Below are 22968 nucleotides of genomic sequence, written 5' to 3' on the forward strand. Positions count from 1 at the left end.
ACAGGTCTGTGAATCGCCAGATTTACACACTTCAGAGCACTCACCGTAGCACATACCCTCCCCAGTGTCCATAACCCCACCCCCTTCTACCAACCCCCCTCCTCCCTGCAACCCTCAGTTTGTTTTGTGAGATTAAGAGTCACTTATGGTTTGTCTCCCTCCCGATCCCATCTTGTTTCATTTATTCTTCTCCTACCCCCTTAACCCCCACTGTTGCATCTCCACTCATATCAGGGAGATCACATGATAGTTGTCTTTCTGCTATTGACTTATTTCGCTAAGCATGATATCCTCTAGTTCCATACAGTGAACCTATTTTCTATCCCTGAGCCAATCACTATCGTGAGATAAGTGAGATTATGTTGACTGGGTCAATACGAGCTGGGCCTCAAGTTTGCTACACCATGAGACAGGATAAGCCTGGTTTCTGGGGAAGCAAAGAAAGGTTGCTCCAGGTGGGCACTGCAGAAGGCACACAAGATCCACCCTGGCGGAGCCTCCAGAATCACAGGCCTGTTGAGGGTTGTCCTCAAGGGAGAGAGCCCCATACCAAGGGTCAGAAAAGATGTTGATGGACATGAGGCCAGCCATAGGGTACAAAGTCCAGAAACAACCTCCTCTTACTCAACCCAGGGAAGGAAGGCTATGTAGTAGAGTGAAAAGAGCCTTCGCCGCAAAACTGGAATATTGGGATTCAAATGCTTGGTTCTTTATATGATTTTGGCAAATGGCTACCACTCTCTGAAGCCATTCACTCTTCTATAAAATGTGAATACTAATACCTACATCAGAGATCATTATGAGGATTAAATTAGGGGATGTTGGAAATGCTCCTAGGATAGTGCCTGGTATGTAATAGGTGCTTAATAAATGATACATAAGTACAAATCTGATCCCCATGGAATGTCCTCCATTAGCTATGGCTTTGAGGAGTTTGAAGCAATTTTCTCCCTTCTGGGATAGCTGTGTTTACTCTAAGGACCAAATTAGATGGAAAATCTCTAAGGTCATCTCTGACTTTGTAAACAGAGCAAATGAACAGGAGGAAATGCAATTCCAAATGCCCTCTCCTAGCCTAGTCCAACCTCTGGTGTTGATGCAAACTCAAGCAGGCTTTTTCTGCAGCTCATGGCTCCTGGAAATGGAATCCAGCCTGGGTCAGGGATGGGAGTGGATTTGACTTGTCCTTTTGGCGTCTCCTCAGCCTGCGGAGCCCAGGCCTCTTGGAGCATCTTGGGGCTGACGCCGTGGAGGTTCCGGGCACACGCGGCCACTCCCGCCAGGAGGCTGCCATGCCCCACATTCCCGAGGACGAGGAGCCCCCTGGAGAGCCACAGGCAGCCCAGAGCCCCACCGGCCAAGTAAGTGCCCCCTCCTTGCCTGCAGTTAGTCTGGCAGGGGCCAAGCCAAGTACCCTGGGCTGGTGCCACATCATTCAGCCTGACTAGAGAGTTTGCTGACAGCCTGTGCAGGCTGCAGTGGGCACCTGGGGGAAGGTATGTGGCTGCCACACTGAGGAATAAATACCCAGAGTCCATTTGAATTGGCCAAGCCATACTGAGAGTGGAACCTCCATGTCTGACTGAAGTTTCCTGGGAGGTCCAACCACCCTAACCCTGCAGGCACCCTCCTAGAATGGAGAAAGACTTGGAGGAGAACTGTCAGCACAGAGGGCCTTGTCATGTCAGGATTATGGTCACCAGCAAAAGGCCATTTAAACTGAGTCTACTTAAAATGAAGATCAAAATTTTATAGTAGATAGTGGAAAAGATTTTCAATAAAATTGTATTGCAAAAAAATGATGAAAAGAAATAAAGGGTCTTATTGTGATTGCATTGTACAAATGAAATTATGAAAACAAATTATTTTAGCTGTACATATAAAAAAATTGATTATGTGCTACTTTTTTTAGAAGGACAAAAGAATTGTGTTCATTTTGGCATTGGTATATTCTTTATGCCAACATGATAATTGATTCACATGAACCACATCCCTCACATTTTACTTTACAGCACCTCAGTAAGAGACTATGTGTTTAATATTTAAGGGTTTCATTTATTTTCCCAAGGACATCTATGGATCCTTCAATATGCAAATCATTTTCTCATAAAGAACCTATCTTGTCTCATCATCCTTGTAATTTTTTCTTTGTTATCTACTCCAGCTCCATTTGTTCTTTACTGGTCCGAGACCTTCCATGTGAAGTTTTCCAACTCTGTTTTCTTTGATTTTATGAACTTTGCAGTTGGTTTGCACTTGTACTACCCCCGTCCTATCTGACAGATGTCCAAACTGAACTCAGCCTGAAGGGACTTGTTAAGGGAGGGAAGGATGTATGAGTGAGCATTAATTTAGTAAGCGGGCAGACTCTCAGTGAACATTTTCATGTTCGAATGACATTTGTTTTCTTGCATATCATAATTGTGGGAACTCAGACAGTAAATACTTAGAAAAGAATGGCTTCTTGTAGCTCCCTCTCCCAAACTTGGATTGAGATGTTGCAGAACTTGGTACCCTTGGGGAACCCCTGAATTTCTAAGTGGCGGTAAGCCAAGCCCCCATGCATTTGGCCACCGGTAGTCAGCTCAGTGTTTTATTGAACCTCTTCCAGGAATGTTATGGGGCTGGTGTGTGCTGCATGTCAGTTGGTCTCAGTGGCAGGTTGCTCTTCTATGGGTGATGTATGGTCTTCCCCAAATTGGGTACTCTGTTGCTGCTGCTTTTCTACCACTGTTCCTAACCAGGCATGGACAATTCCCTTAAAACACTGGTAATAGTGGGCTATATGTTTTAGCCAACAAAAAATTTAATACACTGAAAGTTTGAAGATGAAAGAAGGGTATGACAGCATAAAGCAAAAGATCGCATCTGGATTCAAATGTGACTGCTCCCTCTTCTCAGTCATGACTTTCCCAGGCTCTGTCCCCTTAGCATCCTTACTCCTTAGCCCTGGGTTCCTTCTTACCATGGCCCTTCCTGACCCCTTCCACCTCACTAATAACAACAGTGTGCTGAAGTCAGATTCTGATGTAAAATATGGCTCCTGAATCCTAACCAGCTCCCCCAAACAGCTGTCATGCTATGCTCTCCAAGAATACAAGTGCTCTGAAAGAAAAAAAGAAAGCATAATTAATTGGCAAAGCTGCAACTCCACTGTGAGTGAAGAGATCTTTTTACACTGAGTTCAGTTTACCTGTAGTTCATCATCTCATCTCTCTAAATAACCTTTAAGCCTTCTCAGGAGACTAAGACAAGATAGCACAAAAACCTGATAGCCCTCTTGACCATTACGACTTCGGAGCACACCTAGGTGCAGCTCCAGTGGGTCAGAGGTGAGCATGAATTTCCAGGCACAGCCAAGCCAGGGAAGGGAATCCATGAGCTATCACACACTTGAGGGTCAGAGAACAGCAGGAGCTCCAGATTCCAGCTTTCCACAGGCTCATTCTCCTTGTGACCTTGAACCAGAACCAGACTTCTGTAACATGAGGGCATGGACTCCCATGATTTCTGAAGGGCCTTCAAATGCCATGATTCTATCTCTGTGCCTTTGGGAAGTCAAGACAATGAAGGAGATGTTTGTGATACCCTTAGCCTCTACATTGCTGGAGCCCAGCCGGAGAAGAACCCATGAGGACTTCAGGTGAAATGATGCCCAGGTCCTTAAGGGAGGACCATTAACACAGGATTTAAGAATGTGGACTCTAGAGTCAGACCAAGCTGGGCTCCTCCACATTCCGGTCAAAAGACTTCCTGTGAGCCTGTTAACTTTTATGTGCCTCTGCTTCCTCATCTCTTCCTCTGGGCAAGTGTTAGTGGCTGCCTCCTAGACTCTGATCAGCACAGCCCTCTAGTACCTTTTTTACTTGCAGGACCATGGGGCTGGGGCAGATTAGACCCTAAACTGAAGACGACATCAGATGCAATATCTTTTTATTCTCTGCCCTTACTGATAGGCACTAGGCATCCCTGAGTGCTCCAGAAGTCCATGGGCATTGTCAGTGAAGAACACCTCCCTCTTTGACCCATCAGACAATCTACACTGGGCTTCTCAGGCAGCCACAGCCTCAGGGGAAGGTCAGGCCTTGTGAATAGGGCTGGAGCCTCCAGGGGCTGGAGTGCAAGTTCCTGGGAGCAGCGGAAATCAGGCAGCCAGGAAAGCAGGGTTGGCTAGGAGGATTTGGCTGAAATTCCTAGCACCGTGTGAACTCCTTCTCTGTGAAGCGGGCAAAGAACCAGAGCATCCTTCTGAGTTTACAGCTCCCCCGGGTCCAGTCCTACTTCTAGTTCCTCAAACCCCAGCCCCCATTTCCCATCACTGACATGAACACTAGCTGAGACCTTCTCACACAAAAACACAAAAGCTGCAGACCTAGATCCTGTTTTTCTCTCTACATGCATGCGTACACACACACACACACACACACACACACACACACACATCCTTGAGGTCCCTAATCAGAAGCTGTAATCAAGACCCACAAAGAAATAAAGCTTCTGGACAATGCACTCAGTGAGGTTATGTCCTGAGTGTGTTTTCTGGGTTGGCCCTAGAACAGGGAGGAGCTCAAATGAATAAGCTTATAGCCAAGAGATTTTGGCAGCAATAAAAGCTGTCAGGATACAAGCCTGGGACCTTAAGGGACCACAGAATGACAGATCATCAGAGCTAAGAGCTAGAAGGAATACTAGATCTCATCTGAGCCCCTTTCCTCCCAGGCAGGCAAAGTTCTGCATAGTGTGACCCCCCCAGACAGTTACCTGGAAGCTTGTTAAACCTGGATTCCTCTGCCAACCTAGGCCTATCAAATGAGTGTCTTCTGGGTTGGGTCCTGGGAGTTTGTAGAAGTAGCTGTATACGGAGGAACTCCCCACCTCACAAGGATATCTGTGCTGTGGTTGGCCAGTTTGGCTTGCTGGTCAAGCTGGAACTTCCTCCCTGTGACTGCCCCTCAGTTCTGCCCTCCACAACTGCCTATAGTGGGTGAAAACCTACCGATGGAGGAAGGCAGTTTATGCATCCTTCCACAGTCCCTTTTCCTCTCTTCCTCCAGGCATTGCTCCCAGATCTCTCCTTTGGGCACATACCTACCTGTCTCCCCTAATCATGGGGCACTAGACCTGGCCCTGGGCCCGAGAGGCAGCAAGACCAGGACATCAACCATTTCCTGGCCTGTGACCAGCAGCCATGACAGAAAGCTGACTTGTTGGAACAGCATGGCTTCCTCAGAAGTGCCTTGTAAACCTGAATGTGCAAAGACTTTCAGGTTAGCTCTAACAGCTGGCTCTAGTTTCCACCCAGACAATCCCCATCCTCTCTCAGGGCTTTCTGGAAGTCCCCAGGTGCACGTCAATGTGAACTCATAAGCAGACCACCTTTCATATCGTCTGTTTCAGTAGCTCCCTTCCACCACCCCCTGACGAACTCCCACCCCCGTCTCCATTGTCCACAACACTTAATAATAATGCCAGGCACTATTCTACTGTATTAACTTTTTAAACTTTCAATCAACCTTATGAGGTAAGTATCATCATCCCCATTTCAGAGCTGAGGAAGCTGAAGCACAGAGAAGTTAAGTAGCTTCCTTCAAGGTTGTATAGCTCATAAGCAGCAGGCCCAGGATTCGAAACCAGACAGCCTGGCAGCTGGGGCTTTGCCTCTGGGGCCCTCTGTGGGAGCCCTGGGTGCCTGAAGACAGGCACTGTCTTGTTCTTTTGAAGTTCTTGTCTGAGATAGCCAACCTGGGCCCCGCAAACGCACTGCCATACATGCTCCAAAGCACTATAGGGTCTTACTTCTGCTTGCCATCCTCTCCGATGCCTGAGCCCATGGGGCCAGAAAATACAGCTCAGTGTTACACATCCTGCTGAGAAACTGTGCTGCCTATGCCTTCTTCCTTCTTTCTCAACGATCAGACAATAAAACAGCCCAACACGATGCACATCGACTCCTAGAAACACAGATCACTATGCAATTCCTGGTTCTGGCGACACACGAGTTACTCCCTCTGTACATCTCCCTATATGCCTACTTTGTACTGCATTTTCTGATCCTCTAGACAACTTGATGCTTACCCATGTTATACAGCAGCATCTTTTTGACTTAAGATTACTGAAGCACTCAACTAACCAGTAGCATCCCTGCTCCGACCGCTATCCCCACCTCCAATTTTTAATTAACTGAAAATTAGGTTGGCATGTGCTCTGGAGAATCCGCCCTTTGTGTGTGGCCCTAACAGGAAGGGATTGGTTGTGGAGCTCCTAGAACCTCTGACCACAAAGCTGCTGGGCCTCCTCTTTTGGCTCAGAATTGGGGATCTTGATATCTGCTGCCATAATGAATCTGGAATTCTCTCCCTGTTTGTGTCAGAGTGTGAGAGACCCATCCTAGCTTACCAACATTAGTCAGTGGGACAGACCCAGAGCTGAGCGTGCTCAGCTGTCCTTTTAGAAGAGAAAAATACCAAGTAGGCTTCCCCAAGCAGCCAGGGAGTTCTAGAAGGGACAGGAAATGCTTCTGTTCCATAGGAATGCAAGGTATAGGTATTACGGCAGTGTGGAAAGAGCTGGGCTTCACATCCTTGAGTGGGACCTGGGGTAAGTTACTCATTTTGCCTGTTTCCTCATCTGTAACCCGAGACTTACAGTAATAGCTGCTAACAACAGTGAACCTTTAAGGAAACTTTCCTATGTTCCAGACACTTTGCTAGATTTGTGGGACACTATCTCATTTGATTTTCAGAAGATCTCTGAGGGATACGTATTGTTGTTATCCGTACTTAGGGATGAAGATTTGAAGCACAGTAAAGCAAAGTAATGTGTGCTAGCTAATACAGCTAAGTCACTGAGCCTAGAGTCAAACCCCAGGCAGCTTGACTTTAATTACCAGAATAATATATCTAAAGTGCCAAGCAAGGTCCTTATCTCATAATAGGCCCTCAGTCCCTAATACAGCACAAAACAGTTTTTAAAAAGATTTTATATATATTACTGCAATCAATGCCCTAATCCCACTGTAAGAACAGCAATTATCACCCCCATGGAGCTGGATGTTCGGAGCAGTTAGGTATCTATCCAGATGCAGGGAAAGAAGCTAAACATGGGGTGCCTACCATGTTCTAAACTAAACTCTTTATATTAATGATCTCAGATAACCTTCATGATGTCCTATAAGTTAGCTATGGCTATACCTAGTTTATGGATTAGGAAAACAGGCTTGGGAGGTTAAGTCAGTTGTCCAAAGGGCATAACAAGGAAGTGGCGATACCTGGATTCTATTGCCTCGTGGCTGTAAGCTGAGGAAACAGGGCTAGAATTATTATTTTTTTCTTTCTAGTCCAGAAAATAGCCCACTATACCATAAAAGAATTTGAGCACACAGGAAAGGCACAACTATTCACTCATACATGATAGGCACCCAATAAATATGGAATTGAGTTGAATTCACTTAATACAGTTGACCCTTGAACAACATGGGAATTAGGGACGCTACTCTACTGCACCGTTGAAAATCCATGTATAACTTTTGACTCTTGGAAAACTTAACTACTAATAGAAAACTGTTGATTGGAAGACTTTCTGATAACATAAACAATCATGAACACATATTTTGCTATATTATACATATTATACACTACATTCTTATAATAAGTTAGCTAGAGAAAAGAAAATGTTATTAAGAAAATTATAAAGAAGAGAGAATATGTTTAGAGTACCATACTCTTAAAAAACTCCACATATAATTTCTAACCCACATTTAAGAGTTAATTATAAACGTGTATTGAATTCATTCAAGAAATGTTTATTAAGCACTACCTAAGGCCCCACTCTCAACGAGTTTACCTCCCTGTGGGTTTACAATCTAATGACAACTACTTTCTGATCTAATTTGCTTTGTGTTCTCTTCTCTGATCAGGAATATGAGGATCCTTGGTCTTGCTATCCCCAGAAATATCTAGAGCTTACCAACATGCTTTACCATATAAGGTAGATTGCCAGCTTTTCCCTTCGTTTTATCCCCTTGGCTGTCCAGGCCCTGTGTTCACTGGCCGGGAGACTGGGGTTCTGTCTACACCTCCCCATAGACCCCTTGGGAAATGTGTGAGAAAAAGGTTTGGGACCCAAAGAATCAATGGTCTGTAAGGAATGGGATTAAGACAAAATAGTGCACATAAAACCCTAGGAACCTGGTGACAGCTGTGTGGAGTGGGGACATGCCCTCACCTCACTTGATGAGAACCCTCATGCCAGGCTTCCTTTGTGATAGGCACCGCTCTAAGCACTTTACAAGCAGTAACCTCACAACTACTCTAGGAAGTAGTTATGATAATTATTCCATTTTACAGATGAGAAAACTGAGGCAGGTAAGGAAGTACACTCCACACACTAGAAACTGGCCAGTACCTTGAATGTCCAATTGAGGGTTTTGAATTCATCCTCTCTGAGCTTATCTTCATTTATCATTACCTTTTGCAAGAACAGCCTCAATTACAATCTTCAATGAAATATCTTCAAATGAATTATCAGTAAAATATTAGGAGATAACGTATGAGATATTGAAACCATCTATTGGGCACCTACCATGTGGTCTCATTTCCTTAAAGTAGATATTATTTTCTTTATTTTATAGAAGAAGAAACTGTGCCTCTGTGAGGGTAATTGTCAAAGTCCACATAGTTGTGTTGTGGTTGTGTAGAGATTAAAACCTGAGTTTCCTGCTAAAGTGTTTCTGTGGGCTTTATCTCCTTTCTTGTCCCCACTTGACAATAAAGCCAGTGTCCTGAGTATCAAAGGCCCCACACATGGGGGGCAGTTGCTTGATATCCCATCCTTTATGGAAAAGAAGCTTGAAAAGGGCCAAGAGGACAGTTCCACCAGGATGGCTTCTAGTGGTTCTGGTCACAGAGTAACAATGTGAGATTGTAGCTGTGGAAGCACCAAAGAAAAAGCAGAGAGAGTGTTTTGGGAATTTTGATTGTTACAGAAAGTCAGGAATGTATATTAAAACTACTTGTCTTTATTTCCTATAGTGATCAAAAAGAAGTAGTTTACTATTTTTTGTTTTTCTGATTCTCCTGTCTCCTATCTTATGCTACACATAAGCTACTTAGGTCAGGGCTGTGTCTTTTATGTGTATATCTCCAGTTCTCAGCATAGGCTCTAGTATGTGGTGGGAGCTCAAGGAAGGATGGATGAATGACAGATGGGCAGGTAGATGGATGAGTGGATGGACAGATGGATGGATGGATGGATGTGTGATAGGTTGGGAGGATAATAATTGGGTGGATGGATGGATGTGTGATAGGCTGGGTGGGTAGGTTGTGTGGGTAACTGGCATGATTAAATGCCTGATTGGAGAGAGGAAAAAAATGGAGGAACAAAAGGAAAGAAAGGGAGGAGGAGAGGATAGAAGATGGTGATGAATGAATGGCTTATTGGGTGATACATTCTCCACTAAGTAGGACTAATAGGCATTGCATATATTTCCATGCTCCTCGGGTCTGTTGGCATGAGAGTGAAAGCAGTGATGAAGAAGGCAGGATTATCCAGTGGTTGTTGATCCCAGGCTTCTAGGAATAGAGTGGACAATGGCAGAAAAGAGCATTCACCAGAGGCAAGGCAGGCCTTGGGTGCACAGAGGGATCCACAGGGTGGGCACTAAGGAACTTAAGGGAGCCAGGAACTAGTCCTCAGTGCTTGGCAGGGAAGAGCTCCATGTCCAGCAGACTTCAGCAGAGGAATTTCTGCTCTCTCCCATGGTCTTAGGACTTGCTGCTGGAATAATCATTTTCTCGAGAGTCCCCAGAGTCCTTTTATCCTATCACAAGAGGATTAACTTTTCTCTGTGGCCAGGGCCCCTTTCTACAGAGATAGTCCTCCAGGCTATGAGAGGTACCTGGGGATACAAACCACCACAAGGCCCAACCTCTACCACCACCCTCACTATCTTCATCATCATCATCACCATCATCATCATCATCACTATTATTGCTTTATCTTGTCTAATCCTTAAAATAAGTCTGGAAAATAGGAATTATTAGCTCCACATAATGTTTGACAATATGTAACTCAGAAAAGTTAAGTGAAGGTCATCTAGGTGGAATTCTGGCTAGATTTCTCCAACTTCATTACCCCACACTGGCTCCTAGTAGGGTCCGTCTTTCTCAGGCTGTCTGCCAGGGCCCAAGTACAGGAACTAAACTCCCCAGTCCTGCCAGGGCTAGGGCTGGGGCTGGAGCTATTGCTTAGAGCTTCTTAGTCCAGGCCTAGTCATGTGACATTGGGGAAAGGAAGATAATATTCCCGTCTATGACACTGGCCTATATTTATCCCTGCACCCAGGCGGTTAGGAAACTGTTGCACATTCCTGGGAATTTATGAGTGAAATAAACATTTAAATGTTTCTATAAGGTTTATTTAAGGAGAACAAAATGTGACCTGCTGGCTTATTATAGGGTGAACTTGTGGGAGATGGCCCAGGCGCCTAGTGCTTGGCTGACTCCAGGGAAGGGAAATGGATCCCTGGGGAGGCTGGGCCCATGGAAAGGTAAGGGGATGACCCTGCCATCTCTCTTCCAGCTGTGTGTTCATACTTGTGCTGGCTGGAGGGCTTCCTAGAGGAAGGGGTTTGTAAGGGAGGGAGCAGCTTGGAAGAATAACAGAAGAGTGTCAGGGTAGTCAGGGTATCCTGCCCATACCAGGAAACAGGAGAGGTAAGACCAAAGAGCAGGGGAAACAACTATAAGAGTAGCATGGTGGAGTGGGAAGGCCAACAGGCCTGGTCTGTAGTCCTTCTTTCCCACTATTTACCAGCTGTACAGCCTTGGGCAAATCTGTTTTTTCATTGATCAAGTGGGGATTGAAGGGGAGAAAAGAGGGAGGGAAAAGAAATGTATCCATAGCCTATTCCATGCTTAGGGACTTCACTTTCCTCGTCATGATTTGATGACACCAGGAGGCATTATCACCCCCAATTTGTGGATGGGTATCTTGTTCATTTGCAGAATTGCTGGAGAGGATGAAATAAGGAAACATATCAGAAGTGTCTGGGACAGGGCCCCCCACACAGTAGGTCTAAGAAAGTGTCACTGCCCTCGACCCACATTTGTTCCTTTGCTTCTTGTGTCTTTAACCCACACAGGGAAGCTCTACTTGATCTGAGGGACAGGTGGTAAGAGAGGAAGTGGAGCCAGGTAAAGGTGGTCTTGGAGATGGGCTTCTCTGAGAGTCAATGATCACAAGACCACTCTGGGAGTCATTGATTACAAGACCACGGGAGCTTGGGTGGTCAGATGCCCTGGGAGATTCTCTGTGGCTTCATGACCAGAGGCCCTCCTAACTTAACTCCAAGTGGTTGATCAGACTCAAAACTAAAAACAACAATCTTCTCAGAACCAAAACTCCAAAGTAATTAATTCAACCACAAAGGTAACAATAACAGAATATAACATCTGACACGTAATGAGCAATTTACTAAGTGCCAAGTGCTTCTATTTGGAGCTTTCTACTTCGAGCTATAGACCTAATGAAATGAAAATACAGTTATGTCCATGCAATATTTGAGACACACACAACACTAAACAAATTATTTGTTGTTTATTTGAAATCCAAATATAACTGGACATCTTGTATTTTAACTAGCAATCTTATTTCTGTATTAATTCATTTAATTACTGTAACTACCCTGTGAGATAGTTTTTTTACAGAAGAGGTAACCAAGACACAGAGAGGTGAGGTAACTTGCCCAAGGTCACACAGCTAGTAAGTGAGTAGCTGTGTCATGCATGAATTACTGTGGCTCTCAAGCCCAAGGCCCTTGAAGTCCTAAAGTGAGTAACTTCACTGGAAGACTGTGTTTGAACATGCTGCACGGCAAGCTTCGTTGAGGCCCTGTCTTCTGTTTGGCAGCTCAGGGTGGGAGCAGGGAGGAGTACTTACATGCATCACACACACTAAACTCTGGCAGAATTCACTCCAGAGGGTCCCTGGAATCTCCCACACTCTCCTGGATTCCTGTCTCCCTAGGGCTTGCTGAACTGAAACAGCCCACAGAAGACTGAATGTTCCCCACAAAAACAGTTTTGGCCAGAGCTTGTTCAGCCATTCTTTGTACCGATTAGGGAAAGAACACTTTGATTTTATTATTGCATATTCTGCACACGTTGGAAGGAGAGAGTAAGGAGCATTCCAGGACATTCCGTCAGGGGATTAGAGGATTTCTCCCTGATTGCTTTATGCCTCCTGGTTTTTAAGCAGCTTTGAATTGTGTGTGTTTGTGGTTACATGCTTGGCACTTGCCACCCGTGGCTTGTTTCAGCCTTTCTGTGTGAGCGCCTCTGCCCTTTTCTGAGTGAGGATGCCTACAGCCCCATACATGACAGCCACCTCAGGAGAACTTTGCTGAAAGTAGTCTTTAGCCAGGAGGCAGAGAAAACTTCCACCAGAAAGCTGCTCCTCCAGTGTGTTGCAGACCATTTATGTCACAGTCAAAACTAATGGCACCAGGCCCTGGGTGCTACCTGGGGTGGGTGTGGGGGGTACTTTCCTCATTGCCCATCCCACTGTGCTAACTGAGAAGCATTTCAGAGACCTGCCTAATTCACTTTTCTCTTCCCAGGCCCTAGCATAGATCATAGCACGTAATAAGCATTCAGACGTTTGCTGGATGAACGTGGAGAATAAAGCATGATAGTGTGCGAAAGTGTACACAGTGACCTCTCTTAGACCCTAAGACTTTTGAAAACTAAGTCAATCATAAGGAGAAAGTTTAGACAATCTGTACAATAAGTAAATGGATGGAGCTGGAAGAGTAAGTTGAGGGAGGGAGAAGAAGAAAGGCTTCAGGTGGGGAGGGTAAGGAAGTGAGAAGTCAAAGGGCAGGCGTGAGAGTGAAGAATGGAGTTCTTCTATTGCCTTTTTGTATTTGCTGAATAATTCTTTAAAGCAATTTTTCTCAGAGCCTGGACCACATGGATCACAGATTCATTAGGTTTCAGGTCAAACAGTTTAACTTCAGAGACAAACCATGGATTGTTAGAAGCATGCATTTCTCTTTATCTCCTAGGGATGATTATAATTATCAAATTTTCTCCCCAAAAAGCCTCCTTTTTAAAAATCATAGATCTCATTGCTGGTTACTTCAAATTGCTTTGGAAAATAGGCAGTGTGTCAAGAAAATTTAATCAATAAATTAATTATATTCTACTTACTTAGCAGCCTGAATATATAAAATTGTTGGAGGTATATATTATAATCCCCTCAGCACTAGCACAAGTTTTCTTTCAGAACGCAACATGAAGAAACTGATGTTTGGGTCTCCTGCCCCTTTTATGCAGACCTACCCCATCTGCATTAATGCCTGCTGGGAATTAAAAAAAGCCTATCCCAAGGGATGGCAAAAACCATATGATATAATAAAATGAAAATGACATGTTAGCCAAAGTGCATTTCTTCCTGTTCCCTCATGGATTCATACAAGATAGAAATTCTCTCAATCTGAAAGTCACAAATAAAGTAATTTCTAGAGATCAAACAGTCATGGTCAAAATAAACTCCACCCAGGGAAGGAACTTCAAACATACTGTAAGCACAGTCAGTGTTTCAAATGGAATTCCCCCATGAGGCTGTATGGAAAGAAACCTCATCAAGATGATGTCGGAATTATACAAGATGATTAAGTCCTAGAGATCTATTGTATAGCTTAGTGCCTAGAGTTAACAATATTGTATTGTATACCTAAAAGCTTGCTAAGAGGGTCGATCTTTTCAGTGTTCTTATCACAACAACAGCAACAATAATAATAGTAGTACATAAATAAAAAGACAGGAAGAAACTTTGGGAAGTGATGGATAGGTTTATGGCATAAATTATGATAAGTGTATATTTAGCTCTAAACTCGTCAAGTTGTATACATGAAATATGTATAGCTTTTCATATGTCAATCATACCTTAATGAAGTGGTTTAGAAAAGAAAAGGTGTTATGAGTGGAGGAGGCTTTAAGCATAAACCTCCCGTGCTCCAGAAAATCCAAGATAGGTTAAGAACTGTGCACACAGGGACAGTAACCTGGATGCCTTCAGGGCCAGGCAGGGAGCACAAATGATTGAAGCAAGCCAGCAGAAGCAGACCAAAAGTTACTCTGCAGAAATGTAGACCCAAGATTGCTTGGTCTTTTGGTTTTTTCAGGAAAAGCAGGACATCCAGAACTTGGGGAATTCCAATTATAGAACATTAGCAACTAATATAAAAACTTATAAACACTACTCACATCAAACAGCCCTCTAGGTCTCTGATTTGTACCACAGAGAATTTGTAGCTCAGAGAAAAGGCTTATTCCCTAGTTGAGATCCAAGAAACCACATCAATAACAAGCCCTTGTAGTGACATGAAGAGAAGCCTCTGGATAAACTTCAGCCCTTCTTTCTGCTCACTGGAGAATCCACACAGTAGAAAACCTCCCCATTCCTCCCTCTTTATCAGTTTTCCCAGTAAAGAGGCACCTGCCCCTGGCCCTGCCTACACCAGCTCCAGCCCATGACCTGCCATTTTGACACGCTGATTCCCCTTTTTGACCCCAGCAGCTCTTCTGGATACTGTTCCACTGTGTGTCATCAAGACCCACAACATGACCCAAGATTCTCCTGCTTCCCTCCTGGCCCCTTGGAAGGCCCCAGCCTCTCTGCTGCTTGCTGGCCTCCTACCAGGGGACAAAAGGTGGGGAGAACTGAGTAGAGCCATTGTTCATTTTAATGATAATTGTGATTAATGGGTATTTGTATATTATATGAGACTTATCAAAGCATATACACATTCATCATTTCATTCTATTCACACAAACTTCTTTTGAGACAGAGCAGGCCTTTTGGCCATTTTATAGTTATGGGTTATGGGGACTAAGAGATAAGGTAACAGAAGGACAAATCAAGTGACCATAAAGAATGATCATCACTACTAATCAAGTTTATACAACCCATCGAAGGAGCTGCTGCTTCTTTGGAAACTTCCTGAGGATCTCTTACAAGAGGAGTCCTTGACAGAAGAATGGATATCTGTGTTCTTAGAGGGACTGGAGCTCTGGAGTTATAAGGACAGTCTGGCCAGTTCTGGCTCCAACCATAAGCATCAAGCTGACTCTCTGTCACTCTACTCTGGCCAACTGTGGGTGTCCAGATGGAGAGTAACACAGTTCCAATTTATTGAAAGTTCCTCAAAATTCCTAGAAGGATGATGCTGTAATAACTGGACATTTTCCTCAACTCAACCAATGTGTGCCATGATGATCCATAAATGGAACATCCGTCAACATTTCTATGTTCTCTCTTTTGTTGGTCAAATTAATCCCAAACCCAACCTTCAGTGTTCTCCATCTCCAAAACCACAAAAATCAAACTCACTGGAGTAATGCCCAATGTTAACAGAAGTTGGCTCAACCTTTTATTCTACTTTCATTATTTGCCCCTAAATTAGCTTTCTGGACCGAAGTCCAACATAGGCATGTTTGTATGTGTTGTAGGCTTCCCCCTTATCAACAAACAATTATTTGATACCAGCAGGGTGTCCAAGAACTCACTCAATTCTGACACTATCTACCTGGAGATGGATCCATAGGTAAAGGGTTCCGTCCTACTGCCCCCACATCAGGCACCAGTCACAAGCCCAGGTTATCACCTGTGCTTCTGATGGATTGGCTAGAAATTAGAGGTTCCCATAATCTCCTCATCAGGTGTGGTAATTTGCTAGAGTGACTCATAGAACTCAGGAAAACCCATTTATTCGCTAGATTAATGACTTATTACAAAGGATATTAAAGGATATGCATCAACAGCAGATGAAGAGATATGTAGGATGAGGTCCTGAATAAAGGAGCTTCTGTCCTTGTGGAGCTTGGGATGTGGCACAGTGACATGTGGAAGTGTCTTGGTTCCCCAACATGGAAGCACTCTGAAACTCCTCCTCTTGGGTTTTTATAGAGGCTTCATTATTTAGGTATGATTAATTAACTCATTGGCCATTGGTGATTGATTCAACCTCTAGTCCCTCTCACCTCCTGGGAAATCAGCGGGTGGGACTGAAAGTTCCAACCCTCCATTCATGGCTGTTACCCCCTGGCAACCAGCTTCCATACTTAGGTGCTTTGCAAAAGTCACCTTCATTAGTGTAAACCCAGTTGTGGTGGAAAGGGTTTGTTATAGGTAATAAGTCACCCATTTCACCTTTATGGCTCTGAAGGGAGTTTAAGAACTAAGGAAAGAGACCAAGTATTATAACAAAAAATCTTCCCATTGCTCTTATCATTCAGGAAATTCTAAGGATCTTGGAAGCCATGAGCCAGGATCTGTGGATGAAGACCAAATGTCCATGAAAAATGTATTTTGGTCAAATACATACTGAATACCAAAAACATATAATTTCTTATAAATTATAAGAATACTGAATACATATAATACTGAATGACCAAATACATATAATTTCTTATAAACCACAATACTGCAGCACCCATCCTTGAACTTTCCTATCTTAAATACCCCAGAGTCCATGCTCCAATAACACTGATGAATCCCCAATGCCCAGTTATGCCTTTTGCTAATGCTTTTCCTTTTGCCTAAAACCTCTCCCCTAATATCTTTGTCTTACAGGCTCCCATTCATCCCTCAAAACCTAGCTGAAATGTCTTCCTGGAGAGTCTTTTCCAATTCCCCTGAGGAATTTTTTTTTCCCTTTCCTTTGAGCTTTCACAGAATGTGGTCCATATCTTATCACCTTAAATTTATTATATTTCATTACTTCTCTATATCCCTTGCTTGGCTGTGAGGTCTTGAGGGTCTTCGTTTTTCAAGCTGCGCCTGACACATGATGAATAACTGAAGTGTCTCTGTTGAATGAGAGAGAAAAGTAATCTCACAGTAATATAACTATTGAAAACAGCTAGTCATGTGCTAGTATTTCTCAATACTATTTTTAATCCTTACATCAACCTTGTATATTGAATTTTATGATCATGGGGCCCAGAGAGGTTAAATAATTTGCTCAAGAACACACAGCTAGTGGATGATGAGCAGAAATCTGAGCACAGTTCTGTAGGATTCTTATAAGAGGCAGTGCTGCTTCCTATTGCTTCCTATCCAGCCAAAGTCCCTGTTTCAACTTTCTTTCCATGTGTCCAGGGATTCTGAATGCTTCCTCCTCCTCCAGTCCCTACACCTCCCTCCAGCTGAAGAGGTCCTAGACCATAGGGATCTGGCATTCTCTGGTGGGACTCAGAGACACTTCTCCAGCTTACCCAGCCTTATGTTTGAGGCTAAGCAAGGGAGGAGATACAAATGAAAACAGGAACAGTTGGTTTCACTAAAAATTGTGGGATTTAAGAAGCCTAGATAGCACTGTATGGGACCCACTTAACAACAAGTAATAATGTGAAAAGGAGAGAGAACCTCTTCCCCACCTTGCACAGTAAGTGCTCAAGATGACACAGCTCAACCCTGGGCAAGGGCAGCTCCCAGGCGACAGCTTTGGCAGGGCCAGTAGAATTGAGAACACTTTGCCCAGAGGCTCCAGGAAGACATAGTCCACCACCAGAGGAAGTGGCAACGGGGACCTACTGCCCTGAAGCTCCAGGAAGCCACTCCAACTGTGGGAGTTGGTGTGACATGCTTGAGAGTGCTAGGAGACAGGCCCTGGCAGGGACGTTAGGGTGTTCACAGAGAACCTTGACAATACACACCAGTAAGGAAGGCAAGGAAGAACAGAAGGAAAATGATGAGAGGATATATAAGTAAACCCCTAGAGAGATTCCAGGCATAACTGGGAAGGATTTTTTAAATTAACATATAATGTATTATTTGCCCCAGGTGTACAGGTCTCTGAATCATCAGGGTTACACATTTCACTGCACTCACCATATCACATACCCTCCCCTACGTCCATAACACTGGTAATGATTTTTAAAAGGATGTACTATAGCAATAGGTGGCAAAAGAACCAGAGAGACTGTGTATTACTGTTACCTAGTCCTATTTTTATCCTCCGTACAGAGTTGTAGGGAAATGCAGACTGATGTACATCTTTATGGACCTTGCTCTATATCCTATATTGCTTTCATGTTATTCTTTCACTCACTCATTCAATCAATATTTATTACAGCCTTGATATGGTTTTACCATTCACACAGCCATCACAGTACACCGATTTCACTACAACCTTACTAACCTAGAATGGAATGACTCATGTTTGCTATTATTAGTTTTATTTTGTTTAGTGGTTTTGAAATACCTCAAAAATCTAAGGACTGGCTAATAACATTTGTTCTAATTTCAGAAATGTGTATTTCTTCAGATAAACATTTTTCAAGGTTACACAATCAAACTGCATATTCCATGACCCATTGAACACATCACCTTTATCCAAATGTCATGATTACCCAAGTGTGGGATCTCACTGTATACCCTGTATACCCCGCTGTAAACGTAATTCATAAAAAGTAGACCACATTAAGCTCAGTGAGTGTCTGCTGGGGAATGAAGGAGAAACTTCCCTCTTTCTTTCTCTTTCTCTTTTTCTTTCTTTCTTTCTTTCTTCCTTTCTTCCTTTCTTTCTTTCTTTTCCCCTGAACAATCCAAATAAACTGTATTCAACCTTATAAATATGGTTTTGAGTGTCATAATACTGGAGTAAATGCTCCAACTCTAGGTACTGGAAGTTTCCACCATCCTAAGCCTAACTCCACCTGTGTTTTGTTCTGAACCACCAGGGCCCTCACACTGCAGGAATATCCTGCAGTCCACCTACCATCATCCTGACTGGGGATGCCAGTTCACCGGAAGGAGAAACTGACAAAAACTTCGTCAACAGGTAAATCTCATGTGCCTAATCTTTGCACTGTGAAGAATAATATTTCCTAGCATATGAGGATTATATGGCTATATATACTTTTTATAAATCTTCTTTCTTGATCATTTTATTGATGAAACAGAATCAAGCAGTTTTTCCAAATGAGAGCAAGAGCTTGAGATTTGTCCGTTATCTTTCCCTTCCTGCCCCCAAATTATTTTTCTTTTCCTGGATTTGGTTCTTGTACATTGCTAGCCTTTAAGCACAAATCATAGCAGGGTAGTTTCCCATAATAACTGCCCAGATAGTTGCAAACAGACCTGAGAGATAATAGTCTTTGACCAAAGAATCCTGCCCCTGGGAAAAGGGGGTCCTGGGAGGAAGATGACCCCTTGGGAAGGACACTGGCTCATGTACACAGTGATGTTCCTGCCTCAGTTTGACCCAGCACTAACATATGCATTGGTCTGGCTGGAGTAAGACTAAGTGTAATTTTCAAAAAGCTACAAAGATCATTCTCACACAAAAATACAGTGAGCATGTGTCAAAGATTTTTTAACTCATTGATGAGGAAACCATCAGGATGACAAAGTCAGTTCAAAAGAGGATACAAGAAATGGAAATACATATATAATCAGTGGGGAGGAAAAGAATGCTGGAATAAGATGACTAAGTTTGATATAAAATAGGTTACTGTTCCACAAGACAATGAAACCTTGTTTTTTATCTTTCTTCCCCAACAGAAATAAATCATCTATATCTCTATCAGACAATTATTCATATTTTATGAGTTTTCTACAGTTAGATGTTCATTCAAAGTGGGGGCCCTAATGAAAAGTAAATAACCAAAGTTACATTTCCTTAGAGCAGTTTTTCAAAAACGTTAGCAAGCATCAGAATCACCTGGAGGCATGTTCAATCACAGATGGCTGGGCACCATGTCACAGAGTTTCTGATCTGTTTGGTCTGGAGTGGAAACTGAGAATTTGAATTTCTAACAAGTTCTCAAGCGTAGGCTTATAAGATGATGCTCTAGGATGACTTTGAAAGAATATACAGGTATCTATTTATCTATTTTACAAGCTATGGACAAATTTTCTTAACAAGATGACTCTGTTCTGTCTTTCAGAGCTCACAGTCCCCACAGGAGGCTTTCTCACCGACACCTGAAGGTTTCCACTGCTTCACTGACTTCTGTGGGTAAGGGTTAGTGTAATTATCTTATTTCTGCAACCAGACATAGGGGTCCAGCTGAATGTATGTTTGAGCAGGAAGACCGAGATCTGGCAGCTCCTTCCCTTCTCCTAATTCTCAGGCAGGTCTATACCTACAAGCCCAAGAAAGCAAAGTCAGTCTGCCCCTCTGTGTTTGGGCCCAGAAGAAGTATGATATCTAATTTTAATTTATTTTGGTAAAAAAGACAAGGCAAGAGGGTAAAGAGAAGGATGAGGAAGTCAAAGAGACAGAACAGCAGGGTGAAGCTCAATTCTGGGCCATAGGGTGCAGAGTCCTCTACCTCTGGCTAGAAAGGCCCAAATCCAGGTAGGCATGTGTTTGAATGCACAGGTCGCTGCCCCAATCACCAACTCATTACCCAAATGATTGGGCAATGTTCTGGGTCTATTCTGGACCATTGGAACACAGATATTTTATATATATATTTATATATGTATATATATAAAATATAGATTTGGTCTCTATAAATATATAAAATATAGATGGTCTCTCTCTATATATAAAATATAGATTTGGTCTTCATGTTGCTCATAGTCTATAAAGAGACTGAGAAGTGAACAGATATAATCAGGACACCATATTATAAGGCCCTTTAAAGAAGCGTTAGGGAAACTGAGGCAAGAAGGGGATCAATTCTGTCTGGGGAGGGGGAAGACTGTCCAGAAGACAGCATATTTGAGTTGTGCCTTAGGAAGTTGGACAGATAGAAAAAGAAAGAAAAATTATTCTGGGTAGAAGAAACAACATAGTAGGGGAGCAGGAACCATAAGAAAGTAACTGAATGCTCTGCTGCGTGAATTAGTTAGGAGTCTTCCAAATGATAGAAAAACTCAAACTATCTTACACTAAAAGTACATACATACAGAATTTGAGAAACAAGGCAGAGGATCATGGGGGAAGAGAGGGGAAAATGAAACGGGACAAAACCAGAGAGGGAGACAAACCATAAGAGACCTTTAATCTCAGGAAACAAACTTTAATCTCAGGAAACAGCAAACAGGGTTGCTGGAGTGGAGAGGGTGGGAGGGATGGGGTGGCTGAGTGATGGACACTGGGGAGGGTATGTGCTATGGGGAGTGCTGTGAATTGTGTAAGACTGATGAATCACAGACCAAAAGATAAATTGTATGTTAATTTTAAAAAAGAAAGAAAAAATACATACACACATACATACATACAAATAAAGCCAGAGTTTGTGTTTTCAAGGAGTGCTGAATCCAGGTGCTCTAGTTGGGTCATTATCAATCGGCTCATCCCATCTCTCAAATTTCCACCCATGCGTTAGCTTTCTTTTTGGCAAATGGCTACCAGCAACTCCAGGCTTATATCCCATCAGTGGAAAGAGAGTCCTTCTTCTGTGTACTCAACACAATTCCCAGACTTGCCTCTCCTTGGCCTTCTGTGGTGATCCCTGAGTCAATCACTGTAGACAGGGGGATTGAACTCACCTATTGGCCAAGGCTCGGGTGAGTTTGGAGGATAGGGTTTAGCTCCTTCTTAACTAACATAATTGAGACTCAGCGGGGTTTCACCCAACGCAAACTGAGGCTTCACCCAATGCAAATGACTGAAAGAAGCGGGAAGGGGAGCTAGAGAGGCACAGTGAAAGATGTTCACCATCAGGGGGGAGGGGAAGGGCCTTTGGAGAAGTATGTGGGATGGGTAAAGATGCTGGACCCAGTCTGGCATTGGCACATGACTAGGGACCATGAGGAATCCTGATGATGTGAGGTCAGCAGAGAAGTGTAAGGTCAGATATGGCTCTTAAGAAGGTCACTCTGTGGGCGCCTGGGTGGCTCAGTGGGTTAAAGCCTCTGCCTGCAGCTCAGGTCATGATCTCAGGGTCCTGGGATCGGGTCCCGCATCGGGCTCTCTGCTCAGCGGTGAGCCTGCTTCCCCCTCCCTCTCTCTCTCTCTCTCTCTACTTGTGGTCTCTGTCTGTCAAATAGATAAATGGGAGTCTTTAAAAAAAGAAAAAGAAAAAAGAAGGTCACTCTGTGGCAGTGGGAGATGGCAGGAGGGGATAGCGTGAAGGTAGAGGACCTATGAAGCAGCTGTTGTAATTGTGCAGGTAAGATGTAAGGAACAAGAGTGGAGAGGAGACACAAGTTCCAGAGATATTTCTGAGGCAAATCATGATCAGGACTTGATGATCAGTTGATGGGATGGATGTCAAGAGACCGAGGAAGGAGTGTGGAGTGATTCCCATGGTTCTGAGCAGCTGGGGAAAGTGGTGTCATTCACCCAGAGAAGCGCTGCTGGAGAAGAGTCAGTTCTGGAGAAAGGTAGGGGTAGATAGTGTGAGTAGAGGAAAGAAGGGAGGGAAGGTGGCCGTGATCTTTGGAGTGCTCTTTATCCACACACCTTAAGCTCTCTAGCTTGTTGAAATAGAGACCAGAAAGAACAACACTCTAGGGAAAGATCGCATGGAGGAGGAGCTCCTGATGGCCTTCCTAATGGCAGAGTTTAGGACAGGACTGGAAACCTAGGTGGCTTCATGACCATTTGTTACAGAGGACCTGCCACAGCCAGAGATGACAGACCTGTTGAGGCAGCCCTCAGTGGGCTGAGTTTGCTCTGGGCAGCTTCCCTGGGCTAAGGTGTGAGGGGCCAAGGATTGTGTGGTTCTCGCCCTGAGTTCACCCTCCCGCTGTAGACCCCGCAGGGCACGTTATTGACCTGGTCAATGACCAGCTGCCGGATATCAGCATCTCAGAAGAGGACAAGAAGAAAAACCTGGCACTGCTGGAAGAAGCCAAGTTGGTGAGTGAACGATTCCTGACCCGCCGTGGGAGGAAGTCCAGGAGCGGCCCCGGAGACTCCCTGTCAGGTAGGATATACAGGTGGCTGCCCTGAGCCCCTCCGAGGTGGGGTAGGGGATAGGGAGGGCGAGGATCCAATTGTAG

The 22968-nt window shown here is 43.9% G+C and overlaps 1 protein-coding gene across 11 annotated transcripts in view; it reads left to right on the forward strand.

Annotated features, from left to right (window-relative positions):
* Positions 1 to 22968, forward strand: part of IRAG1 (inositol 1,4,5-triphosphate receptor associated 1) — a 128066-nt gene that overhangs the window by 44490 nt on the left and 60608 nt on the right. For 3 of the 11 annotated variants that reach the window (XM_045065828.1, XM_045065832.1, XM_045065833.1), the window contains exons 1-5: positions 1058 to 1361; positions 14578 to 14713; positions 18747 to 18847; positions 19956 to 20032; positions 22719 to 22892. In XM_045065828.1, coding sequence (XP_044921763.1) covers positions 1129 to 1361; positions 14578 to 14713; positions 18747 to 18847; positions 19956 to 20032; positions 22719 to 22892 — 721 coding nt within the window. In that variant the 5' untranslated portion in view covers positions 1058 to 1128. Of the gene's footprint in view, positions 1 to 1057; positions 1362 to 14577; positions 14714 to 18746; positions 18848 to 19955; positions 20033 to 22718; positions 22893 to 22968 lie in introns of those variants that run through there. The other 8 variants (XM_045065829.1, XM_045065830.1, XM_045065831.1 and 5 more) reach the window with 7 other exon arrangements.

Source organism: Mustela putorius, unplaced genomic scaffold (assembly GCF_011764305.1).
Source record: "Mustela putorius furo isolate JIRA1106 unplaced genomic scaffold, ASM1176430v1.1 tig00003859_pilon_pilon_pilon, whole genome shotgun sequence".
In the NCBI taxonomy this organism is placed as follows: Eukaryota; Metazoa; Chordata; class Mammalia; order Carnivora; family Mustelidae; genus Mustela; species Mustela putorius.